We start from the raw sequence: 27,184 nt of genomic DNA, 5'->3' as shown, positions 1-27,184 counted from the left end.
TTCTAAGTCACTTTGCTTAGGATACGTCCATTAGACAGCATGTGGATAGAGTTTAGTTGTGCTTTTTTTTTAATATATTGTGAAAATCTGACTTAAATTTTGTATCTGACGGATATAAAAGAACATAAAATAAATCTGTTTGTTATTAAACTAAGTAGTTAAATCCATTTATACTTATTAAGTATAAATGGTTTTTTGGTATGCCTCTGTTTTTCCATTTGTCTTCCCATGCCTTTCTCTGCTACTGGTTCTTTAGCTTTCCGTTTCATGCAGCAAGACAGAATGTTATAAAAATGTGAAGTGATTCTTATAACTCTCATCAAATATGTGCTTCAGTTGCTAAATGGGAATGACTGAGATATCCTCGGAGAGTGAAGATGACTTTTTTAAGCCATTTTAGATCTGTAAGCTAATGGCTGCACACATACTATTACAGACTCTTATTCAGGATGTTCACGAAGGATGGGACAGCCGTACAGCTACTGAGGCTCTGGTGAGTGCGCACCTGTCCTCTGGCACTGACCTTCTGAAGCCCACCGTTCTCCTCCACCAGGGGCGGAAGCACGCTGGGGCCGCTGGCGGGCGGGGCCTCCACATTGTAGTCACGGAAGCAGCAGAAGAAGGAGCTGAGGATTCCACGGCTCCTCTGCTTCTTTAAGCTGACGTTGCATTGGGATGCTGGAAAGAGAAACAGCACAATGGCCAACTGCAGCACGTGGTTGTCATGGTTGTCATGCAAGGTAAAAGGCCAAACGTGCAGCTGCCCCCCTAGAGCCCTGATACTAAGAGACCTACTGAGCATGAGAGGAGGAGGAGCCCCAGGAAGTTACTCTAAAGGATTGTTATTCCACATGGGATTCCTAGAGGGCCAACTGGTCGATGGAGTCAGATCCTGCTGGCCAGTCAGTATTCCTCTGACCACAGCCCAGTGGGGGCTGCTGGCTCATTAACTGACCCATCCTTAGGGTCGGACACCATCTGCATTCCTGAACCCAGCATACGGTCTTCCAACCAAGACTAAGCATGACTTCAAAACAGAGATCCTTTCAGGCAGAAGTCAGACTCTATACTCTCTGAGAAGCATTTCTCTGTGAAGGGTACCAAGAAAGAGTCACTTTGAAACTAGGTTCTTGAACACTCTAACTCCAAGACTAACTTCATTAAGAAATAAGATGTAGAAGGGAATAAGAAGACTCCTTCTTAAACTCTGTGGTTTGTCAAGAAATTGATGGGGGGCTGGAGTCTTCCATTACACTTAAAATATAAACAGCAGATGTGGGACAGCAAACACATGCTCTGGCTGGAGCAGGGCTGGCCTGGGAAAAGCCCATCCTCCTGAAATCCAGGGCAATCCTGTGCCGTGGACTCATTTCCCAGCCTGGACTAAGCCGCCTGAGGGAGTGATGTTATCCTTTCTGTTATCCATGTCTCAAGACGAGCTGCCACAAGTCAGAAATAAAAGGCAAAAATTAGTATAAGATGAAAAACACACCTTACGGGAGGAGAATGACAACCTGGAGGGCCAGGAGCAGTGCCCGGGAATGCAGCCAGGGCTGTCCCACCACATACCATGTCTGGGTGGGTCAACAGTACTGAGCAGAAGCCACAAAGGGCCCGTGCTCAGGGTTAATGGGAAATTACCAATGTAGGAAATCACTGAGTCCACATGATAACTGTTGGGAGTTTATCTCTTCCCAAAAGCAGTTTTGGCATGATTCCTCTTTTTGTGTGCTTGAGGGATTTGTACAGCACCTTCACTCTCAAGGGATCATAAAACTTCTGCTAAATGTCTTGGGGTACTCTTCTGCCAGCAGCAAAACCAAATGCATTTACATGGAAATTCACATGAAAAAGGACTGAAAAATTTCTTGCCAGCAACCCCACAGGTGTGGATGGCTCCAGCCTGGGTTTGGGTGAGTGACTAAGTGTGAGTTTAAGGTCCTGATTCACTAACGAGACTTAGCACCATAAACTCCTGGAAACGCTTGCTGTTTTATCTTCCTTGAGAATGTGTGGGTACACATCACAGGGCACCAGTCTTCTCACTTGGGGCCCCCCATGGCAGGCCAGGCCAGGCCAGGCCACAGGGACCACTGGGCACAGAGGCCTTCCAAGCAGCAGGGGGCAAGGAGTGATAATGACCACTGTTTCCTGAGGGCCAGCGTCTAAATTCCAGTACTTTACAATCCTCATCTCACATAACCCTCACAACTATCCAAGGCAATGGACATTCCTGCTTCCATCTTACTGCTGAGGAAATAAACTAGGAATTGCATGTGCAAGGATCTAAACCCAAGGGGGACTGTTTCCAAAGTATGTGTTCTCTCCATGTGCCATGTTGAACAGAGTCTTGACAGACCAGGTGAGATCAATGAGGGAACATGCCAAATGGAGAGAAAACCACTGCAATAAACTCATATTTGGTATAAATGATTGGGGGGCATCTGGGTGGCTCAGTCTGTCGAGCATCTGACTCTTGATTTGGGCTCAGGTCACAATCTCAGGGTTGTGAGATGGAGCCCTGTACCAGGCTCTGTGCTGGGCGTGGAGCCAGCTTAAGATTCTCTCTCTCCCTTTCTCCCTTTGCCTCCCTACCTCTACAAAATAAATAAATAAGTAGTTAATTAAAAAAATATGTATGATTGGTTAAACTGTTTTGCTGTTACTTTGAGTGCTTTGGTTGTTATGCCACACTCACATAATTTAGTCAGAGGAAGAAATAAAACGGTCTCTTCCCTAGCTGATAGCACATTTCCCTGCAAGTAAACAAGCTATTTGTTCATGTCTCAGAGACACTGAGTAGCTAATGCTCAAGCTGGGCAGTAAAGAGCTCTGCAAAAAGCACCCCCCCTCAGATCCCATTTTCATCCTCAGGTCACATACATTTTTCCCACAACAAACTAACAAATTAACAAACTAACTTATATGCTAACAAAACAAAACAAAACAAAACAAAAAAAAACAACCCTGACCCTGGAACCAGTGAGCTACTTACAATTTCTACCATTTGATGGCTTACTCGTAGAAGCTACAAACAGAACTGTGGGAGTGAGTCCCTAGGAAGGCCATCACCCCCTGATAGGAAAGTGACAGCCCACCTGGAACCTCCCTTCTGTGCACCAGGAGGTGAAGCCGCCCGAAGTGGTCTCACTTCCAAGGCTGAGGCAGGGGCTCTCTAATTTTCTAATTGCTCTTGGACTGGTCTGGTGCTCTCAAAATCAGGCTAGCAAGGGAAATGAATAGAGTTGCTTAGGACCAGCATCAGCCTTACCCTACCCTCAGCACTCATTTGGTCCTGAAAGGGCTCAAGATGCTGGCTGTCTGGGTCTTATAACCCTACTGTCTTCCCCTTACAAACTGCTTTCCAGCAATTATCCCAGGCCTGGCCAATCCAAGCCACATGACTGGCTTAGGGTTGGGCATTTGACTCAACCTGGGCCAAGGAGGGTGTGCCCCAGGATTCAGGCTACAGCCATTGGAAAGGATGTTCTCTTTTTTGCTGGTTTGCCAAGTGGGTAGGATGTAAACCTGGAGCCTCTGGTGGCTCCTTTGTCACCAAGTGAGAAGCACCTATCTGAGCATGAGACAATGCGGAGGAAACAGTAGCTGAGACATGGAGAGGGACAGATCTCTGACAAAACCTTCTGGGGACTTGGTTTCATTAAAGCCAGATCCTCCTGGAATTTTCAGTTATATAAATTATCTGTTTCTCTGGGTTTACGTTATTTGCGCTGGAAAAGTTTATTACTGAACATGTAAGCTCCCAGGCAAGGCAGTGCAGAAACAGTGGTGAACCACACAAGGCACCATCCCCACTTCATGAGCCTCAAGTCTAGTGCAAGAGAGGCTGAACGAGCAGTTTGTGTCTTGCAATGATGGCAGCACAGGGCACTGACGGGGCCCAAAGAAGGGTGCGCAGTCCAGATTTGACAGTGGGTAGAAGTGATTTCTTAGAAGAAGTGCTTTCTGAGCTGGGCCAATAGGTGCATAAAATTGTTGGAGGGGGCAGGGAAGTGGGGAAACAGCAACGTGCAAAAGGGCCTGATGTGAAAGACAGCATGAGGTATTTGAAAAATCAGAGCAGTGGCGAGGGGGTTGGGGACATGGTTGATGATGGCCTTGTAAACCATGGTAATGAGTTTGTATTTGACTCTACGGAAATGGGGAGTGGTGTGAGCAGATCTGTACCACAAATGTCACGGTTTGACCTCTGTGACTGGAACCACTGAGCTTAAATTTTAAGTTGACTGATACAGGCTATCGATCTGCATCAAAGAAGATACTGAATTTGCAAATCAGAGATATGGACCATTTCTGGGTACTGAATGGAAATCTCTTACTTAAAAACTGACTTTAAATACAAGTTACATGGAGATAAAAAATACACAATAAAGCAAAAAATATATATAAGTCACATGGAAAGAAAATGGGCTTTGGAGTTCTATTTGGGGTTTAAGTCTCACCCTGCCACTTGTTAGCCAGTGTGACTTCATCGACTTAAGCCACACCACTAATACAGGAATCTTCATATCTACCCTTGCAGAAAAGGCTGTTGTGTCGATGCAGCAAAAACACGCATATTTGTTCAAGAGAAAAGATCTACCAGTAGCTTAAAATATAGCAACAAAAGATTGATTGATTTTAGGTACTGATCAGTGTCTCACTGTGAACATTTATAAGTTAGCATGTATCCAGACAACAGTTCTTATAAAACCAGCCTGGTTTAATGAGAAAATATGGAGGCAGACCCGTTTTGGTTTTGGGTATGTGAATTCTAAACTTAGAACTTGAAGTAGCTCCTAAAAATTTTACTTCCTATCCAGTGAAGGTTTCTTTGTATAATAATCATAATAATCATAATAATGGGAAACTAAACAATAAAAAGCAGCTCCACATGTGAAGCTTAACATTAACCCTAGTACTCAGGCCTTTTCTTGGAACCCTTCTATGAAATATGGTTAGAAAGAAAGTGTTATAATTAAAAACATGAAATGTTCAGGGGAAAGTCCACCAAGGTGGACAGTGAGGTTCGGTCCTTCAGTGGTATCAAGAAGACTGGTCTAAAGAGCTATTGAACTGTGCTTATGGCAACAGAAGAAAGGTGCAAGTGGATCCATCAGGACTTGGTATGCACCAGCCAAAAGAGGGCATTTCTAGTCATCCGCTTATACTTCCTGACCTAACTGGTCCCCTTCTGCATCCAGAAACTGAAATGTTGACCCTAAACTGCCAGTGTTTCTTAATCCGTGTGATAGCTGTGTATGCACATAACAATGTGCAATTCTTGGGTTCTGAACTGGTTTAGATTAAAGATGTGGGGAGGCTCTGGTTCCATCCTGAACTCCTAGCTTCAGACTAGGACCTCTGTGGTCTACAAAGACTCAGAGCTTCACATATTCACCTTTGTGAATACCGCGACCCATCTGCTCTTATCTCAGATCTGACCTGGAGCTCCCGCTGCCCCACACACATCCCCACAATGAAATAAGGGGTTCACAATGAAGATCAGAGAAGCTGGAATGTAGGTGGAAATGTTTGCTACTCACTATGAATCCATCCATCCCCAATAATTCAAATTTCTCCCCAAGCAAAGAAACTGCATCTTGGCAGCTACAGAAAACAAAGGTTTGCCTTTAATTTCCACAGTGTCAAGCCAGCCTACATGCCAGCAGAGGCCAGACGGCCAAAGATTCAACATAACAGAATTTCTAGGAGAAAAGTGATTTAACACGAAGTCTACTGCTAATGTGTCAAAGCACCAAAACATGCCCTGAAAACTAGCTCCTTTCTTGTCAAGAAAGGTATTCCACAGCAGGTCTGTATCATTGAGTGTTCACAGCAGAACATTAAAAGTGTGTCCAAGCATCAATGTGGACACCAGTGCTGTTAAGGCCTCAAAACCACATATCGGAGTTTCCCAAGGAAAAGATGCTTCTTTGCACATGGGGATGTCAGAGCACATGAAGAGACCGTGCAACTGAATTCAAAACTATACTACTACAGAAAGAGCTGAACATCATTTTTTTAAGGGGGGAGGGGGAGTTCCTCCCAATGGCCCAGCATTTAAATGAATGCACCCTTTCTTCTCTTGTAGGACTGGGCTGCAATCTCTGGAATGCATCCCAGGGCCGTGGTTTGGAGTGGGTGTCTAACAGGAAATTCTGGGCAGTCTATGCATACATTACATTCCTTTCCCACCCCGAAAGAGTGGTCAACAAACACAACTTTCCTCTGTTTGAATAAAACAGGGGGTGTAGGGGGCTGTTGGAGTGGGGAGAGGCCAGGGCACAGACCGCACAGAGTTCAAAAGCAGAGAATCCAAACATCCTTTTCTCCTAGAAAAAGGACTTAGTCACCAAAAGAGTCACCTTTTGAGATATCCAATCAGTCCCTATTCTAGTTCCAAGTGATAAATTTCCCCTGGCAATTGCACCTGGCACTCTGAAAGAAATGCACCTTTGAAAGCTCTTTTCCTGGGGCAGCCTACGACTGGCAATGGTGAGGAATCATAGGGAGGAGCAAGGGTGGATGGTTAAAAGCTGGGCAGGAGGAATTCCAATTCGTCCTTCCATGATGGTACTGTGTGTTTCCCTTATACACTGCTGGCTCCTAACAGCCCTCATTAGTTTGGTGCCTTGCTTGCCAGAGGCCCTTGACATGATACTGACTGGCCTTCCCAGTGTGCAGTGCCCAGATGACACCCCATTTTCCAGTGAGGAAATGGAAGCTCAGAGCACTTTCAACTGTGCAGTGGGGGTACTGGGGTTCAAAGCCACAAGCGCCTGACTGCTGCACTCCCAGCCTTCCCACTACCCTTCTCTGCCTCTCCCCAGTCCTCTTCTGGGTTTGGGGTTTACTTCCAGGGAGAAAATAGATATGAGGCCTTGTGCTGCCTGCCATTACTCCAAAGGTTGCACTTCTGAAAATTCCAAAGTGAGCCAAGAATACTCGTGGCAGGCCTATTAGGTAAGGCCCGACACATACCTAGGCCACTAAATTCTCCATGACTCAGGTTCCAAGAAGTGTCCCTGTGCTGGGAACACCCTCCTGGCCTCACCATGTCCCAGACCCCTGGCCAGAGGCCACAGAGCTCCTAGGTAACAGGGCTGGACAGAAACCATGTCTGTGAGAGTCTGGAATCGGAGCTCTCAGCCATCCCTGTACAGAGTCTGTTTTTCATAGCAAGAACCCAAATAGGTAACAAAATAAAGGGTTTAAAACAGAAAATGCACTTAAGAGGAAGTAAAAGTTAAAATTTTACAGTAATCAAACAAATGAACACTTAAACAGTGAAGGCCAGTTTTTTACCTATTAAATAAATAGAAATGATAGAAATAAAAACAGAGAGCCAATGGTGGTGAGGTTTTGATGGCCCAGGCCCCTTTGCTCACACGTGGCTGGTAACTCTGTAAACTGGAACAATCCATTTGAAAAGCAGAGGAGTGACGTGTTGAAGACTGTGAAGTATTCACGTAAACCATGTGAATGTCCAATAGAGTAGGAATGGTTAATTAAAGTACCACATAGCAGCTGGATGGAATACTGTGCAGCCACAAGAAATACCACTATGAAGATCTGTGGAGAAGTGCCTGTGGTCATTGTCTGGTGAAGCATCTCAGACACTGCACATGCCCTATGCCTGTAACTCTGTCATGTGTTTCTGGACAAGATCTGGAACGTAGGCTCCAGGGGTACAGGCTTGGAAATCATCTTGCTCATGCTGAGTCCCTAAGACAGAGGAGCATCTGGTATAAACAGGCTTGTTGTGACAGATGTTTACTGAATGAATGAATGTATGAAAGGAAACAGAACAGTGAAAATGACTGAGATATTATTAGTAAGGAACAGCTCCTACAGTTGTTCAGAGAGAGGTCAGCTCAAGCAGCTCTACTTCCTGAGAAGCCCTCTTGCCCACAGCAAGCCTCTTCCTCCAAACTGGTTTAACCTATGCCACCCACACATGGCCAACCCCCCAATCTGAGGAATCCAACTCTTAGCTCCCATTTTTAGTGAAGGTAGCAATCCCTACTAATCCCTATAAAATAATTAGTACAAATTTTCAGAGAGAGATTATATAAAATTCACCAATATGTGCAGTAGGCATGGCAATCTCTGGATCCTAGGACTAGGTTGTTATTTTTCTTTATACTTTTCTATTGTTTCCCAATTTCTACTATCTACATCATGTTAATAATGGAAAAAATGAATAAATATTAAAAATGTTTGTTTCTACTTAAAAAATATATGTGAACATTTTCCCATATGTGATACTCTTTGACAACCTTACTTTGCTTGGTTGTACTGTATTCTACTGGGTAGATGTGTACCATACCATAATTAAACTAACTTTGGACATTTATGTTATATTCTTTAAAAAGGTGTCATGACAAATACTGCAGTTGGTTTGCAACAGCAATGGTAGAACAATCTAGTTGTCCATTAACATGGGACAAAATAGAATAGGATCTCCAGTGTGGAATATTCTACAGCTGTTAAAAAGAAGGTTGCAGTTCCATCTGTACAGATACTAGCTAACACTTATGTAAGATGTGCCAGTTGCTATTTTATGCACTTTCTATATAGTGACTCATTGAATTATTTCAGTAATGTTACAATGTAAGGACTATTACTATACTCTTCATAGATGAGAAAACTAAGGCTCAGAGAAGTTAAGAAACTTGCCTGCGATGACATAGAATAAATAGAGTTTATTCAAACCCAACTAGTAAGTAGTAGAGTCTGTTCAAACCAACTAATCTGTGCTTTTTAACTTCTGCTACTGATAATGGAGCACATTCTGAGAGTAAATGAGAAAAGCAAGGTCCATATGGTACATATAACATGCTACCACCAACCTTCAACACAAAATTAAACAGATTAGCAAAATAAAAAGCACAAGCATGTGTTATTCTTACATGTACAAAGAGTATCTCTGGAAGGATTTATAAGTAACCGGTTGCTCCATGGCGGAGAAGTGGAGGATAGAACTGGAAGGAAAGGAGAATTACTTTTTACTCTATTTCCTTTTAGTATCCTTTGAATTATGTATCACTTGTTAAAGTAATAATTCTATGTAATGTATCATGCATTATAATAAGAAACTCAAAAAATATTATGGTGAAATTAGTGTACATAATTTTATGTGCATGTCTGATTATTCTATTAGAAGAAATTCCTAGAATTGTAATTGCTAGGACCAAAGTCTCTGAAAAAATGTCAAGCCTCTTGATACCTGTGGACAATCTGCCACCTAGAGAGGTAGTGTCAATGTATGCTCCCACCTGTGGGGTGTTCCACTGAGGCTGTGCCAACATGGAGCTGTTGCCAGTCTGAAAGGTGGAAACAGCAACCCTGTCGCTTTCATGTGTATTTCTTTGACTGCCATCCAAGTTCTATAATCTCTCCTATACCTTTTGGCCATTTCTATTTCTTCTTCAGAAACTATGCTTATATATATTTTTTGCCTATTTTTACATTTTTTCTTTGATTTCTAAGAGTTCCTTTGTCCTATATTGGAAACATAATCCTTGGACTATTCTGTATTGGACTGTTCTGTATGTGGGAAATAGTCTGTTTTAGGCTGTTTGCTTTTGTTTATAATGGTTGTAGATGTGCAGGAGTTTTAAGTTTTTAGGGAGTCAAACCTAATGGTTTTTTAACTGATTCCTTCTCACACTAATATGATACATTATTCATTTACATTTCCTTTTAGTTCCTTTTTAGTTAAAAGTATCTTTTAAAGTAAATATTTTTTTTCTGTTTGGAGTTTATTTTGAACATAGTAGGATATATGCATCTACCTATTTATGCCCAAAGATTAAATATCCTAGGGGATCCCTGGGTGGTTCAGTAGTTTAGTGCCTGCCTTCGCCCGAGGGCGTGATCCTGGAGTCCCAGGATTGAGTCCTGCATCCGGCTCCCTGCATGGAGCCTGCTTCTCCCTCTGCCTATGTCTCTGCCTCTCTCTCTCTCTCTCTCTCTCTCTCTCTCTCTCTCTCTCTCTCTGTGTGTGTGTCTCATGAATAAATAAAATCTTAAAAAAAGATCAAATATCCTAATAATATTTATTTAAAATTCACCTTCATACACTGATTTGGGCATTCTATTCTATTCTATTCTATTCTATTCTATTCTATTCTATTCTAACCCTTCCCATCCCACTTTATTCCACTCCATTCCCCTGCTTGTGCCCATAATACAAAGCTTTGCTACTCTAGGTTTATTGTTTTATATTAAACAATACAAGTCCCCCTTTATTATTTTTTTCAAAAATTTCTTGGATAGTCTACCCCTTTATGCTTCCAGATGAATGTCAGAATCACTTCATCAAGTTCTAAAAAAAATACCATTGGGATTTGGTTGCATTAGGCTCATAAAATATACATCCACTAATTCTAGTTACTTCCATTAAAGTGATTAAAGGAAGGTTAAAATGAAGAAGTTAAAAAATCCATTTGTTGTGCCTTATTCCCCCAAATTGTGCCAAGATTAAAAATGGCCTTGGTTATCAGCTTAAAATAGACTGTTATAACTATTAGATGTTTTATATGACTTCCATGATAACAATAAAAAATACATATAGATGAGAGACAAAAGAAAATGAGAAAGAACTAAAAAGCATGTCACCACAAAAATGTCAATGACATACAAGACAGCTAAAAAGAAAAAAAAGAGAGACTAAAAGTTACAAGACAGAAAACAAAATGCTATAGTGAACCTTCCCTATGAGTAATTAGTATAAATGTTAATAGGTTAAACTTCCCAATCAAAAGACACAGAGTGGCTGACTGGATAAAAAAATAAGATCCAACTATATGCTGTCTGTAAGAAACCCACTTTAGATTTAAGAATACACATAGGCTGAAAGTGACAGGATAAAGACATTCCATGGAAATGGTAACCAAAAGAGAGGAGAGTGGCTATAGTTACACAGTCAAAATAGATTCTAAGTAAAAACTGTCACAAGAGGGGTGCTTGGGTGGCTCAGTTGGTTAAGCATCTGCCTTTGGCTCAGGTCTTGATCCTGGAGTCCCAAGATCGAGCCCCATGTAGGGCTCCCTGCTCAGTGGAGAGTCTGCTTCTCCCGCTGCCTGTCCTTCTGTTCCTTCTCTCTCTCTCTCTCTCCCCTTCTCTCTCTCTCACTGTCTCTCAAATAAATAAATAAAATCTTTAAAAAAGCTGTCACAAGAGACAAAGAAGAACATTATCTAATGGCCAAAGGGTCAATTCACTGGAAAGACAATAACTATAAATGTGTGTGTACCCAACACCAGAGCAAGCAAGCATGGGCAGAACTGAAGCAAGAAGCAGACAGTGACAAAATAATTGTAGGAGATTTCCATAATAGACACAACATCTAGAGAGAAGACAAATGAAAAAATGAAAAAGAGGACTTGAGCATCACAAGAAACCAAAGGGACCTACGAGGCATGTACAAAACATACACCCAACAGCAGCACAGCACATATTCTTCTCAAGTGCACACAGAACATTCTCCAAGACAGATCACATGTTAAGTCACAAAACAAGTCTTAACATATTTAAGAAGACTGAAATCATACCAAATAACTTTTCCGACCATACTGGAATTAAACAAGAATTCAATAGCAGAGGGGAAATTGGAAAATTCACATATATGTGAAAATTAAACAACACTGAAAAACCAATGAGTCAAAGAAGAAATCACAAATATCTGAGACAAATAAAAATGAAAACATGACACACCAAAACTTATGGGATGTAGAAAAGGTACAAAGAGGGACATGTAGAGGGGCAAATGCCTACATTAAATAAGAAGAATGATATCAGATAAACAACCTAATTTTATACCTCAAAGAATTGGAAAAAGAAGAGAAAATCAAGCCCAAAGTTAGCAGAAGGAAGGAAGTAATAAAAATTATAACAGAAATAAAATAAAGACTAGAAAGACAATAGAAAAAAATAAATGAGACTAAGAGTTGTTTTTCGGCATAGATCAACAAAACTGACAAATCTTTAGCCAGGTTAATTAATGAAAAAAAGAAGACTTCAATAAAGTAAAAAATGAAAGAGGAGGCATTAGAACTGATGTCACAGAAATAAAAAAGATTATGACTGAATCATAAAGAAAGAGAAAATCAATAATGAGTAAGGAAACAGAATCAGTAACAAAAAATAAAAATAAAATAAATAAAAAATCTCCCAACAAAGAAAAGCCCAGGGTCATATGGCTTCATTGAAGAATTCTATCAAACATTTAAAGAAGAATTAATGCAATCCCTCTCAAACCCATCCAAAAAATTAAAGAGGATGGAACACTTCACTCATTTTATAAGGGCAGCTTCTTCTTGATACCAAAGCCAAATAAAGACCTACAAGAAAAGAAAAGCATAAACCAGTAATATCCCCGATGAATACAGCTGTAAAAATCCTTAACAAAATACCAGCAAATCAAACCTAACAGCATATTAAAAGGATCATGTGCATAAGGTGGGATTTATCCATGGGTTGCAAGGATGGCTCAATATATACAAATCAATGTGATACACCACATTAACAGAGTGAAACATAAAGACCACGTGACCTTCAACAGAGGCAGAAAGGCATTTGATAGAATTCAGCACCAACTCATAATAAAACATGAAAAAACGAGGATTAAAAAATAATCTCAATATAGTGTTTTTATAAATATAGCCCATAGTTTTGCTGTTGTTGTTATTATGTTACAGTTAAACATATCTCTCCTATGAAATGCCCCTTCCCCTCCAAAAAGCCCATAGTTAACATCATACTCCAAGTGAGAAACTGAAAGCTTTTCCTCAAGGATCAGGAACAAGGCAAAGATTCCCATTTGCCACCTTTATTCAACATAGCAGTGAAAGTCCTAGCTAGAGCAATTAGACAAGAAAAGAGGGAAAAGGCACTTAAATTATTAAGAATAAAGCAAAACTGTCTCAATTCACAGATAACATGATCTTATATATAGAAAACCATAAAGATCCCATAAAAAACTATTAGAACTGAAAATGAATTCAGCAAAGTTGAATACAAAATTAATGTACAAAAAATCTGTTGCATTTCCATCTGCTTACAATTAACAATCCAACAATGAAAAGGAAATTAAGAAAACAACTGCATTTTCAATAGCACCCAAAAAAGTGAAATTACTTAGGAATAAACTTAGACAAGGGAACAAAAGACATGTACACTGAAAACTACAAAATACTACTGAAAGAATTATAGAAAACACAAATAAATGCTAAGACAGCATGTGTTCATAGATTCAAAGACTTAATGTTGTTAAAATGTTCACACTATCCATCTACAGATTCAGTGTAATCTCTATTAAAATCTCAATGGCTTTTTCTTGTTTCTTTGCAGAAATAGAAAAAAAAAAACAATCCTAGAATTCATATGGAACCCAAATAGGTAAAACAATCTTGAGAAAGAAGAACAAAGCTGGAAGCCTCACATTTCCTGACTTGAAAACATTAGAAAGCTACACAACAGTATGGTGCTGGCATAAAAACCAATGGAACAAAACAGAGAGCCCAGAAATAAACTCACACATACATAGTCAAATGATCTTCACAATCTTCAACAATGGAGTCAAGACTACAAAATGAGGAAAGTGTAGTCCCTTCAACAAATGGTATTTCTGGAAACTATATACCATCTACATGCAAAATAATACAGTTGGGCCCTTATATTATGCCGTACACAAAATCAACTCAATATGGACTAGACTTAAAATTGTAAAACTCCTAGAAGAAAACATAGGGGAAAAACACTGATCTTGGCAATGATTTCTTGGATATTGACACCCAAAGTGTAGGCAACAAAAGTAAAAACAGACAAGTGGGACTACAGCAAACAAAAGAGTTTCCACACAGCAAAGGCAACCATCAGCAGAGTGAGAAGGCAACCTATGAAATGGGAGAAAATATTTTCAAACCATATATCTGGTAAGGGGTTAATATCCAAAATACATACAGAACTCTTATCACTTATTAGTGAAACAAAACAATCAATCTGATTTTAAAAATGGACAAAAGATTTGAAAAGACATTTCTCTTAAAGAGGACCTACAATGGCCAACATGTTATGAAAGGATACTCAACTTCACTAATCATCAAGGAAATGCAGATCAAAACCACAATGAGATAATATCTTACACCTGTAAGGATGACCATTACTTTTTTTAAAATTTTTATTTATTTATGATAGTCACAGAGAGAGAGAGAGAGAGAGAGGCAGAGACATAAGCAGGCTCCATGCACCAGGAGCCCGACATGGGACCCGATCCCAGGTCTCCAGGATCGTGCCCTGGGCCAAAGGCAGGCGCCAAACTGCTGCACCACCCAGGGATCCCTAGGATGACCATTACTTAAACACACACACACACACACACACACACACACACACACACACACACACACAAGAGAAAATAACAAGTGTTGGCGGGATCCCTGGATGGCGCAGCGGTTTAGCGCCTGCCTTTGGCCCAGGGCGTGATCCCGGAGACCCGGGATCGAATCCCACATCGGGCTCCCGGTGCATGGAGCCTGCTTCTCCCTCTGCCTGTGTCTCTGCCTCTCTCTCTCTCTCTCTCTCTCTGTGACTATCATAAATAAATAAAAATTAAAAAATAGTTCTTTAAAAAAAAAAAAAAACAAGTGTTGGCAAGGATGTGGAGAAATTGAACACTTGTGCACTGTTGCTGGAAATGCAAAATGGTGCAGTCCCTGTGGAAAACAATGTGGTCTCAATTAGCAGCACTGCCAGCCCTCAGAGGGCAGTGAATTCACCAGCACATGTTTACTTAGTGTCCACTATGTGTCAGATAGTGTTCTAGGTGGACAAAACTTATAAACACCGCTCCCTTCACTGAGCTTACTTATATTTCAGGGGAAGAGAGAGACAGTAAATAAGCATCTATAGAGTATGTTAGGTGTTGATAATAAGTATTATGGATCAAAGTAAAGCAAGAAAGAGCAGAAAAAGGTGTGTGTGTGTGTGTGTGTGTGTGTGTGTGTGTGTGTGTGTGTGTGATTTCAAATAGTGGATCTGGGGGAAGACCACACTGATAAGGTGACACTTGAGCAAAGACCTGAAGGAGGCAGTGGCAAGCCTTCTAGAGGAAGAGCACTCTGGGCTCTCATGCAGCCAGAGTGGATGATGCAGGTGCAAATATCCTGAGGTAGGGGGCATTCTGGCATGTTCAAAACAGCAAGGGGACCAATGTGGCTGCAACAGACTAATTGAGGAGACAGTGGTAGGAGCGGAGGTCAGTGGTGAGAGGCTAGGTCAGGTAGGGCTCTTCCTCTGATTAGGATGGGAAAGTTGAAACAGCCCATAAAAATGGCAGGCGTATGATAGAACTTAAATCTATGTAGGGCCAAAGTCAGGTCCTATGGGGTTATCAGCCCTGAGGAACAGTCCTGGCTTTGGAGAACTATTACCCCTATAAGGAAGGAACTTCACAACTGATGTATCTTCTCCACTTCTTCTGTTACCCACTTTCCAATGGCCTCCACACATATCCCACCCAGCACTCTTTCTGTAATGTTTGCCTACCCTTACCTGTCTATCAGCACCTGCCAGGACCAGATGCATACTTTGTAGGACCTGGTGCAAAACAAAAATTCAGAGCCTCCTAGCTTAAAAAGTGAGGATTTCGAGACAGTAACAGCAGAGCATGAAACCTAGTGTGGTGCCTTCTGTGGGGTACCAGAATGCACGCCCATGAAGCGACCCTGCTTATTTCTATTCTACCCAAGAAGGTAGATGAAGGCAAGGCCCTGTGGATGAGCCCTTCCTCCCACTCCAAACACAGCCTCAGTTAGAGGTGCAGGGTGACTGACAGAAGCCCTTACTACATTCTACAAAGAGCTGAACAGGTCTGGGTAGAACAGAGAGACCAGCGCAGGACCAGCAGTGGGAGGGCAGCCTTTCATAGGGCAAGGCAGCTTCCTGAGGGGGAACCTGGGCACTCAGAGAGCCCTAACAGAAATGTTTCCTGAGTACCTCCTGTGCACTGGGCTTGAGGGAACAAGACAACGATGGATGATGCGGGCGAGTATCCACAGTAGTTGGCTAAGGCTTCTTGGACAGAAAAGTTCCCCAGGGGAGATGGGAAGGCAGCTGGGCCTAGAAAGATGGAGGGGATATGGGGGGACTTTTATATGGGACAAATGGAAAGTTACAAGGGCAGGCAGGCAGTCAGTGTGTCTGGGGGGCAATGGGGAGGCCAATTTGGCTGGTGGCAGAGGATGTCCCACCAGGTAGGACCACAGGAGGGAGGGCCCTTAATCTGAGGGCAGTGTGTGTGTGTGTGTGTGTGTGTGTGTGTGGTGGGGGTGGTGTCAGTGAATGCTCTGAGGAGGGACAGGATGAGAGCTGTGCTCTTGGAAGGCTTGTCTGGCAGTGTATGAAGGGCAGACGGCAGGCTCAGATCCTCATCTAAGCAGGAGTGAGGGCAGGGGGGCAGGAACCTACCCAAATTAGCTGGGTAGAGCCTTCCGACCATCAGCAGTGGGTCTGCCCAGATGGACAGACACAAGAGGAGGTTTAGATGCACATTTCCAAGCAAGGAACAACAAATAAGAGAACTGAACATCCCTGAGACAAAGTTCTCTGGCAGGATGCCCCAAACCACGTGCATCCCGCAGAATTCCTAATTTTAGAAACCAGACTGGAACTTGTCTGACCAAAATAAACCTGGCCCTAAATATTTACTTTTGTCATTATTTTGCTATTGTGGAGGCAGGAAGATCAACACAAGCCCAGAAGGTTTTCCAGGTTACCCACCAGGATAATTCCTCATGGTGCCCTCTCACCCTTGCTGGAAAAGCTAGTAACTACAATACAGGGGAGTCTCCAAGTAAAAGGAAAAGCTGTTGGCACTGGGTCACTCGTCCCTGTTTTTTGGTCTTTTAAATATCAACTTTGGACTTCGTAACTCTTTCGAATTCCTTTTTCGCATGGATAAACAAGCCTCTCAATCGTGGGAGAGCAACCACAGGGGACAAAAGAGCAAATGGCTGGCCTAGAGAAATTTATTTTCATCACATAAACAGGACACACAGCACTCCTTCTCTCTCTCTAGGCCAAATAATCGAAACAACTTTAGCATGAATCATGATGAACTCTGAATTCTTACCTCAAGAATTTTAAGGCAAAGAAAATTTCACCTTGGATGAGTCTGAAGTGTATGGTAAGAGACCTGTCTTCCTTATGCCCAGTTTTCAAACACAGAAACTCTTCCCTGATTCATTTTAATAAGAGAAAGGCAAAATAGCAGAGTTTGTTTGTGACGTTTGGATGAAAACGGGCATCAGCTCTCATGCATATGGACAGATGTTTTCAGGTTAATTTTGAAATTTCATCATCGCACGTGTCATTCCTTTCCTACGATCATAGTTTTCCTGACAGCCTAAGTAAGTGATTTAAAACTGTCTGGATTTTGTTTTGCTTTGTAAGTGTGTTGTTTCATTTTAAAAAAATAGACAAAAGCAAGGAATACCTAGAAGGCTTGTTCGCATCGACTAGCTAACAGTTTAATAATTCAGATGGAAATATGCCATTAAATGTCACTGTCGGCAGCTTATAGTTTTCACCACACATTTTTAATTCCCATAAGTGCATGACTGTATAAGAAATTTTTTTAGTTATTTGTTCTTAACCAGGAATCTTCTAGGGTGTATAATCTTTATAAATGGAAAAAATATTAACAAACGACCCCAGGAAACCTCTTTAGATAAAAAATGCTTAAACCACATATTTCAAAATAAACGCCACACTTTGGGGGACTGAACATGGAATAAGTAGTACCATGTGATTCTTCCTACACAGAGTTCCATTCTGCCAAGATCAGATATTTTAAGAACACATTTGAACTATCAGCTGGGATGCAGTCCTCTGGAATTCTTCATGGCATCTTTAGGGTTCCCCCAAAGAAGACCCTGGGGCTCCTTCCTCCAGGTGACTACTTCCATACCTCTAAAGGAACACCAGCAATATGGACAGTGACCTCAGCTTTCCCTTTCACATCCCCCACAACCAACCTGCTGCTAGGCACAGGCTCTTCTCCCATCTGCTCAGCCATCATCCTGGCCCACGCCACTACCCCACCCTCCCCGGGACCTGTGCAACAGTCTGGCTGATGACAGGTCTCTCAGCACCCACTCTTGCACAGCAGTCTCTACTGAAATGCAGATGTGGTGAGGTCCTCCCTGCTCAGAGTCCCTCAGTGGCTCCACCTAGCCCAGGCTAGGTTGCTGCGGTGTAACAAGAGATGAGGTAACACCAAACAGAGTCAAGAAGGCTTGATGAACTCACCCCTTGCTGTCCCTGATGGAAGGGCAGCCTTGGCTCATCTAATGCCCACAGGCTGGGACAGTCCTGCAGGCTCATGGGCTCTGAGGCTGGGCTGGGATGCAGCCTTGAAAGCAGTCCTTCTGCAGACATACTATGATGCCCCAGGCCAGGAAGGGGCAAGGCCCTGGCTGGCAAGCAGGCTGTGCTCACAAGCCTCATTTTGCCAATCACTTGTTTGGGATATGGAATGCTCTTTCCCATAAATACCATGTGACAAAGAGTGATAAGGTGCCCATAAAAGCTAATTTAACCCGTAACTCAACAGAGGTGCTTTTGTGAGGAAAAGGAGTAGCAATCTATTTAGTAAGGATTTATCTGGTACTAGATATAAGGATGTTTGCTAGCTCCTCCAATAAAATAACATCTTTATCCTCTACCTGGGCAGAGAGGGAGAATCTTTCCATGAGACAGAGCAACTGGGAACTCCCAGCCAAATTTGTGTCCTGAGATCTGATTTCACTTTGGGTATCCAATTGGTCAGTTGCCCCTGCTTCAAGTACCTCAGGGTACTGTTTTCCAGGCCACTCAGTCTCAGTCTGGAGACAGACCCTGGCCTTCATGCTCCACAACACTGCAAGTCTGCAGACAGAATTCAAGAATCAAACTCAGGGTAACTTGTAGCCACTGCTAGATGTAGCTGCCCTCACTTTCCTCTCCATGGGAACTCTACGGGGTTGTCCCCAGCTATCTCTCCTCTCTAAGCACAGGTCTTCATTCCCCTTGCTTGACTTGAGAAGAAGTCCCCAAGCACATGTGAACTCCGCAGAGGCAAGGCCCAAGAGAACATGGCACAAAAAGAAATGGCTGTCCCACGATGATCAGGAGTTGTAATGACCACTCTTCTAGGAGGTATGTCTGCTTACCACACTGGGAAGGCCTCAGAAAGTTGTAACAGTGGCACATCAGCTTTAAAGTTGTACCCATTGTGTGTGTGTGTGTGTGTGTGTGTGTGTGTGTGTGTGTGTGTGTGTGAGTCAGTGGGTGGGTGGTGGTGGTGGTGGCAGTCATAGGGGCTGGGACTACTTTCTCACACCAGCTATATTCCAGATGCTGATGAGGCACTGAGAGCTTAAAAAGAGTTAAAGAAAGAAACATTTCTGTCCTTGGAAAACATGCATACTGACGAGTGGGAGGGGATAGACACACACACACCCAGCTACCTATAACACCGCCTCTAAACGTGGGCATATGGACTATGGCTGGGGTCAAACAGGTCAGGCAGAACAGGCACTGGTCCCACACCCTCTCTGGGTCTCTTTCCGACTGTGAAAGAGACAGTGCCATGGAGCGTGTGCTACACCGGCCAGCCAAGCACAGACAGAGGGGTACTCCTCACATGGGAGCAGTGTATAGAATCCCAGATAGCACCTGTCCCCAACATCCTTTTCCTTAGGAGAGTCACTGAGCCGCTCCAAAGGGAAACTCTGTTAGCTGGTAAATAAAAGGCCTTGTGCTGGCCACCTCTAGAGGATGAGAGAAAAGATAAAATCATGGGTGAGAAAGTATGAGGATGGTGCTTTTAGCTCCCTCTCTCTCTTGCTCCTGTCATGAGGGTTCTGGTTCACTGAGGGACCAGAGGGTCCCTCTGGTCTGGTTCACTGAGGGTCCCTCTCTGAGGGACCTGGATGCCAGCCCATGGCTGGTGGAGCCAGGTCCATGGGGCTCAGAAATGCACAAGGCAGTAGAGCTCATGGGGATAGGGGCAGGGAAGAGACTAGACCTGGGCTCAACTGTTAGTGTCCCCTTAAACTTGAGCTAATCAGGCCAAAACACTTGTACCCATCCATATGGCAAGGGGAAGGCATCCACATTAAATCCCTAGTGGCTGACAGCACCACAGAGCAGGGGTGAAAGGATGGACAGTCTTGAGCCAGGCGTTGGTCTTCCCTCCCAAAAGGTCACTTGTTGAAAATACCACTGTTCATGAGGACATTTCCAAAATGAAAATGCCACTTGTGCATGGCCCTCAACCATCCACAGACCCAAGTGAGAAAGAGCCCGGGCCTCCCACACATCTCCTGCCAGGGAGCCCAACAGGGCTTGTCTCCCCCTCCACTCTGATGTTAAAGCACCAGGGCAGATGTTCACAGCCTGCGGAAACACAGCTGATATGAGGGGGAGCAAAGTTACAGCACAGCTCAAGCTGCCAATTAAAAGGAGGAGAAGACTGCTTCCTTCCTGAGCAGTTCCAGCAGCTCACACCCCTGCTTGCCGCAGCAGATAAGTCAGCTCTAGAGAGAGCTGCCCTCATGGGTGCTCAGTCTCACCAAGACCTGGCACAGGTCACACAGCACTCCATCTGCTGGAGGGAAGGTCCAGGGAGCTCAATTCTGGCCACCAGGTGGGTTTAGCCCCCAAGACAGGGTGCTGTAGCACATGCTACAGACCTCAAATGGAGATACGAATTCCTGTCTTTCATCCAGAAATCGTTTCTCAGGATTCAGCTAAATCCTTTCTGTCCTACAGTAGGTTGAAATTGAACGATACTCCCCATCAAAGGCAGCCACACACTGATCCCTGGAACCTGTGAAATGTTACCTCTATGGCAAAGGAAATTAGTATACTTGATTACATTAGGGATTTAGAGATGAGGAGATTACCCTGGATTATTCAGATAGGCCCTGTATGTAATCATAAGGATGCCAAGAAATCAACGTAGGAAGTAGGAGATGTGAGAAATAACAGGAGGCTGCAGTGATGTGAGGAAGGGGTCATGAGTTAAAAAATGCAGGTGCCCCAGAAATCAGAAAAGGTCAGGAAACAGATTCCCCCCTAGAGCCTCCAGAAGGACCCAGCTTTGCCCACACCCTGACCTGAAGCCAGCAAAGCTGATTTGACTTCTGACCTCTAGAACTAGGAGGGAATATGAGTGTTATTGAAGCCTCTAGCAGAGCCTGAGAGAAGAAATCACCTCAGGGCTTCCATAACTCTCCACCCTCTTAGATGAGCTTTCTGGCTCCTGCCTGCTTTTGCCAGCTCCCTTCTCCAACCATCCTGTGGATTCCTTCACTGGGCTTACTCACCGAGGGGAATGCCTGCAAACCAAACTTCCTTCTCTGTCTCCCCTGAGGCCCTGCCAAGCACAGCTGCCAGAACCCAGGAGGGTCTCTGAGGGCAGACACTGATGGAGAGTCCATCACCCTGAGAAAGGGGAGCCCTGGGCCTCCTTCCATTTGGTCTCTGAGGATCCTTCCTCTGCTGCAGCCTCCCACCAATCCCTGAGCTTCCCCAGGACCTGGTTTTGGATTAGCAAATACCTATTGTCATCAAATCCCTCTGTAAAAAAACGGTCCTCCACACCTGCCCCGCCTATTCCTATTCTGGGCTCTATCTCACACTTCACTTTTAAAATAAAGATGGAGGTGAAAACGTATTCAGAGATTCTGTCCTGTCATGTGTTAATTATTAACTTGAGGCAAAATTCTACAACTGCTTTTCCAGGGAAGGGAAAAGTTTTAAATTCTAAATTGAGGAAACTGGAATGTCCTCAGTGAGGGGGGCCTATCTTAAGGCAGACTCCTGGAAACAGCAAGGATACTCTGATCATGAGACCCTAAGTGCAGTTTCCCAAGGGTCCAGAGTCCATAGTAGAGTATCTTCTATAGAAAAGTCTAGTTTCCAAGCTTTAAAATATCAGTGGATGGTCATTTTTAAAAGGTAACTCATACAAGGACCCTAATATAAAACACTGCAAGCTGAGAAGAGCCGCTCTGTGGGGTGTGGGGGGCAAAAGGGGGCAGGAAGCACCAAATCTGATCCACTCAACCCAAGGGGTTTCTGAGCCGTCTAAAAACCACTGATACCACACATAATCTACTTGTATATTACGTACAGTCTTTTAAATGACAAGTATTCCCATTGACACAAGTCCTATTACAATAAAAGGTGCTCCTGCCACTTCCAGTGTCCCTGACGGTTCTCCTCTCAACATTCTCTAGGCCCTGTTTCTCCTTCCAGAGAGGCAGCACAGCCTGTAGGAGGGAGGGAACAGTACTTTCTTCATGGTTCTGACTGGCTAACAGCAGCCGATCACATAAAGTTCTTAATGCTTGTTGGGTGAATGACTCAAATTGTTTCCAAGCTCCAGGCACTGTCATTTATTTAAGATCCCACCTGATGCAAAAAGACAAATGAGAAACAACTCTATCATAATTGAAGAATACAATTTCTTAGCGTCACCATAAAGCAATATAAGTTTTGGTCTATTTGTTCGTGATCATATTCAAGCAAGAGAACATGGGATGGAGAACTAGTAAGAGTACATGTTACATGAAAACAGAATGTGACTAGAATGACAGAATGAAGTTAGAATCCTCTAGAAATGTGAGCTCAGATGATATCTCCCAGGAGATGCAGACCACATTTATAGGCTGAGGGTGCTCCAAGAATGCATTAAACGCAAGAAGGCTTGGGAACTATTCCACATGTGTCCCTAAAGGTGGTGAGACAATCTGGGAGCAGGGTCATGGCACTCAGGAAAGACCGGGCACATGGCACAGGGGGCCACATGGACCCCAGCCAGCCTAAGCAGACAGACATAGGGACTTCCAGAGCCAGCCTAAGCAGACAGACATAGGGACTTCCAGAGCTGGCAAAGCCTTGGCTTGATGAAGTAAGCAATGGGAGCAGACTGCACAGGGGTGGAAGGGGCTTTGACAAGTTAGACTTTGAGGGATGTCCTGATATCACGTGGATTTTTGAGTTCCTTACTAAAGGTATAAAGAAATGAAGTAGTCTGCACAAAGTCAGAGTTGGTTAGAGGCTGACAGAGACTATAACTTAGAGCACCAGGCTTGATCATCATCTGTTCTCTTACTCCACAAAGCAAATATGCATGTTAAACTGAGTATACTAAGCCTATGTTCCTTCTGGAGCGCCCTTCTGTACATTTCTGGTTGCTCCCTGCCTCTGCCTTTGCTTCTGCTCTCCACCTCTCCTCACTTTATAAACCTGCCGGGCCCTCGCTAGACCCTAGCCCTTTATTAACCTTTTAAGGCCCAGTTCCATGAAACTCCAAAATTCTTCCCCAAAACTCCAACCCATATTTCTCTTCCTTAATTCCCTTTTTTTTTAAATAAAAATTTTATTTATTTATTCATGAAAGACACAGAGAGAGAGAGCCAGAGACACAGGCAGAGGGAGAAGCAGGCTCCTTGTAGGGAGCCCGATGCTGGATTTGATCCCCAGAACCAGGGATCATGCCCTGAGCCGAAGGGAGACGCTCAAGCACTGAGCCACCCAGGTGCCCCCTTCCTTAATTCCTACCGTGCCTTTGGGCACTTGCTCATCCAGCTCTTTACTCAATTTTTTACTGTCAAATACCATAGCACTGAATTTTACACTTTGCTTATCTCTGCCTTACTCAACACCGTATCCCTATTGCCTGCCTAGACACTCAAATTAAGGTTGAATGAATAAAAGAATGAAGGCTTCATCACTTACAGTTTGTCTCTAGCTGAGGACAGGAACTGTCCAGCACTTCCTTTAACACTCCTTTGAAAGTTATAAATAAAAATTTGATGACTGAGTAACACTGTGTACTAAATAGAAACATTTAATAGTAAAACTATATCTAGTAAGTACACTGTGGTCTGGCATTTGCTGTAAGGCTACATTTTCAAGCAGATGACATCAATCTAATAAATTCTAAATTTATTCACCTATACTGTGATATAATTTAGGACAATTTATCAGCAGATCATTTTCTAAATAATTACAATGAGAGTGTCTAACACTTTAGGGCAAAAGATGTGCCATAAATATTAAACAGGATACATAAATGCTTTCTTACATTTCATTTGTATATAAACCAGAGTGGAAAACTCACTTTGCATGAGTAAAATTATTCATACTCTGCTAAGCTCTATTTTAAAAGTTACGATAATTTAGTCATGAAGTGTATCTTCTCTGCCATTGGACCGTGAGCTCCTGAAGAAAAAAAAATGAGTCCTTGTTCTATCCTTCCTGCATTTGTCCTTCCCTGTACTGTGCCCTGATCTCACCCAGACACAGGACCTTAGTGCTCAGTGTCTGCTGAACAAATGAATGAACACAAAAATGGATGTGTACACTGCCCAGTCAAGTAAATGTTACATTCTTTTCAACTCCAAAGCAATGAACATCAGCCCAGGGTCACTGGGAACCTTTCTTGACCTAGGACACTAGAGAGATGTGATGAAGTTGGACAAAAATTGTGGCATCTCATGGGTAGAAAGAAGCAGGACACCTAGGTACAATCCAAACTTTGCCTGTGACTTGTGCACCTAATATGTGGCACCTAGATGTTTCCTCTTGGGGCCTCAGTTTCTCTAACTGATCTCACTTGGCACTGCCTACCTGCCCACATTCCTGTCAGGATAGTTGTGCAGAACAAACACTGTGGTTTCTGGGGAAATACTCTGTAACCTATAAAGCAACATGTGTGTTTCTTAGAGTTCCCATGTCAAAGCCACTTAAGCTGGGTGGCTTAAAGCAATAGGAATTTACTGCTTCACAGTTCTGAAAGCTAGAAGTCTGAATCCAGGTATCGGCAGGGTCATAGGTCCTCCTTAACTTGCAGGGAGAATCCTTTGCTTCTTCTAGCATCTGGTGTTTGCTGGCAACCCTTGGTGTTCCTTGGCTTGTAGATGTACCACTCCAGTATCTGCCTCTGTTTTCACATCGATGTCTTCTCCCTGTGTGCCTCTGTCTCTGTATATCTTCTCCTCTTCTTATAAGGACACAAGTCCATTGGATTAAGGGCCTATTTCACTACAATATGACCTCATCCTAACTAATTATATCTGCAATGACCCCATTTCCAAATAAGGCCATGTTCTGAGGTACTGGGGTTTAGGACTTCTCCTCATGTCTTTCTATAGGACACAACTGAATCCACATCAAGCGCCATGTGAATAAAAGTACCACATTTAAAAAAACCACTGAAATAACGTTAGGCTAGGTAATTCAGATGGATAACACTCCTGCTGAGAACAATGAAAAAAGCTGGAAAAATATTTTTAAAATTCTGCTAGAAATTATGGAGGATTATCAGGCAATGAAGAATAACAAAGCCAAGATTCAGAAGAAGAGAGAAATCCAGAGAGACAAGCCTGGAGTTTGGGGACACTACCTCCAAGAGTGCCTGTTTCTGGAAGAGCTGGCTAAGAGGCTGAGAGGCTGAGCAGTGCTTTGGACAGGCTGTGGAACTAGAGGATCTAAAATTAGAGTCTTATTCCCAAAGTACTATGCTCTGAGAGTAAAGGTGAACCACAAGCAGACTGGTCCTCACAGATAGAAAGGCCCTCTCAATCTCGGAGACTGGATGTTAGTGATAACAGATTGCTGATGTGCTACAGGGCCTGCCAGAAACAAATATAAATTCTCTTGAAAGTTAAGATAACATTGCTGAAGGCCTCAGGTTATTTCTGTAAGTTTTTCATCTATGATTTGACACTCAATTAAAAATAACCAGGTATATGAGTATATAAGACAATATGAATGAATTCTGAGTAAAACAACAGGCAACTGAAACAGACTTATATGGCTAAAAATAAAAGTGCTATCAGACACAGAGTTATTTTTTTTTAAGATGCAGAATTTTTTTTAAACTATGCTTAGTATGTTCAAAGATAAAACTGAAACAATAGCCAAACTGTGGAAGGAGCCTCGTGTCCATCGAAAGATGAATGGATAAAGAAGATGTGGTTTATGTATATAATGGAATATTACTCAGCCATTAGAAACGACAAATACCCACCATTTGCTTCAATGTGGATGGAACTGGAGGGTATTATGCTGAGTGAAGTAAGTCAATCGGAGAAGGACAAACAGTGTATGTTCTCATTCATTTGGGGAATATAAATAATAGTGAAAGGGAATATAAGGGAAGGGAGAAGAAATGTGTGGGAAATATCAGAAAGGGAGACAGAACATAAAGACTCCTAACTCTGGGAAATGAACTAGAAGTGGTGGAAGGGGAGGAGGGCGGGGGGGTGGGGGTGAATGGGTGACGGGCACTGAGGGGGGCACTTGACGGGATGAGCACTGGGTGTTATTTTGTATGTTGGTAAATTGAACACCAATAAAATTAATTTATTAAAAAAAAGATAAAACTGAAAAGTTTCTCAGAGAAATAGAGGCAAAATAAAACAAAAGAAAAAAACATATAGAAACCCTGGAACTTAAAATAACTCACATTAAGAATTCAACAGATGCAGGGCCCCAGGGTGGCACAGTTGGTTAAGTGTCTGACTCTTGGTTTCAGCTGTGGTCATGATCTGAGAGTCCTGGGATCAATCCCCAGGTCGGGCTCCATGCTCTGCTTCGGGATTCTCTGTCTCCCTCTGCCCCCTCCCCCCACTCATTTGCACACTCTCTTTCTAGAACATGAAATGCAAGAAAGTTTCAGGACATTAAAAAGAGAATTCAGGGACCCCTGGGTGGCGCAGCGGTTTGGCACCTGCCTTTGGCCCAGGGCGCGATCCTGGAGACCTGGGATAGAATCCCACGTCAGGCTCCCGGTGCATGGAGCCTGCCTCTCTCTCTGCCTGTGTCTCTGCCTCTCTCTCTCTCTCTGTGTGTGTGACTATCATAAATAAATAAAAATTAAAAAAAAAAGAGAATTCAACACATAGGTTTAAGAGCCGCTTAAATATAGCTTGAAAAGAAAATTAATGAACAAAATGATAGGTCCAAAGAAAAGACCTAGTTTGAAATTCAGAGAGACAAAAGGATAGGAAATAAAGATGGGAGATAGTAAGAGATACAGGGGATGAAGAAGGAAGGGATCATAGATATGCAGTTACAGCCATAGGACAGGAAGGAAAGAATTGGGCAGAAGAAATGA

The 27,184-nt window shown here is 43.0% G+C and overlaps 1 protein-coding gene across 2 annotated transcripts in view; it reads right to left on the bottom strand.

Moving 5' to 3' along the window:
• The window catches only part of CTDSPL (CTD small phosphatase like), a 117,541-nt gene that overhangs the window by 35,477 nt on the left and 54,880 nt on the right, over positions 1 to 27,184 (bottom strand). For both annotated transcript variants that reach the window (XM_055321163.1, XM_055321164.1), the window contains exon 2: positions 524 to 678. In XM_055321163.1, coding sequence (XP_055177138.1) covers positions 524 to 678 — 155 coding nt within the window. The remainder of the gene's footprint in view (positions 1 to 523; positions 679 to 27,184) is intronic.

The sequence above is a fragment of the Nyctereutes procyonoides genome, unplaced genomic scaffold (assembly GCF_905146905.1).
Source record: "Nyctereutes procyonoides isolate TBG_1078 unplaced genomic scaffold, NYPRO_anot_genome, whole genome shotgun sequence".
In the NCBI taxonomy this organism is placed as follows: Eukaryota; Metazoa; Chordata; class Mammalia; order Carnivora; family Canidae; genus Nyctereutes; species Nyctereutes procyonoides.
This window is presented reverse-complemented; position numbering and strand designations above follow the sequence as displayed.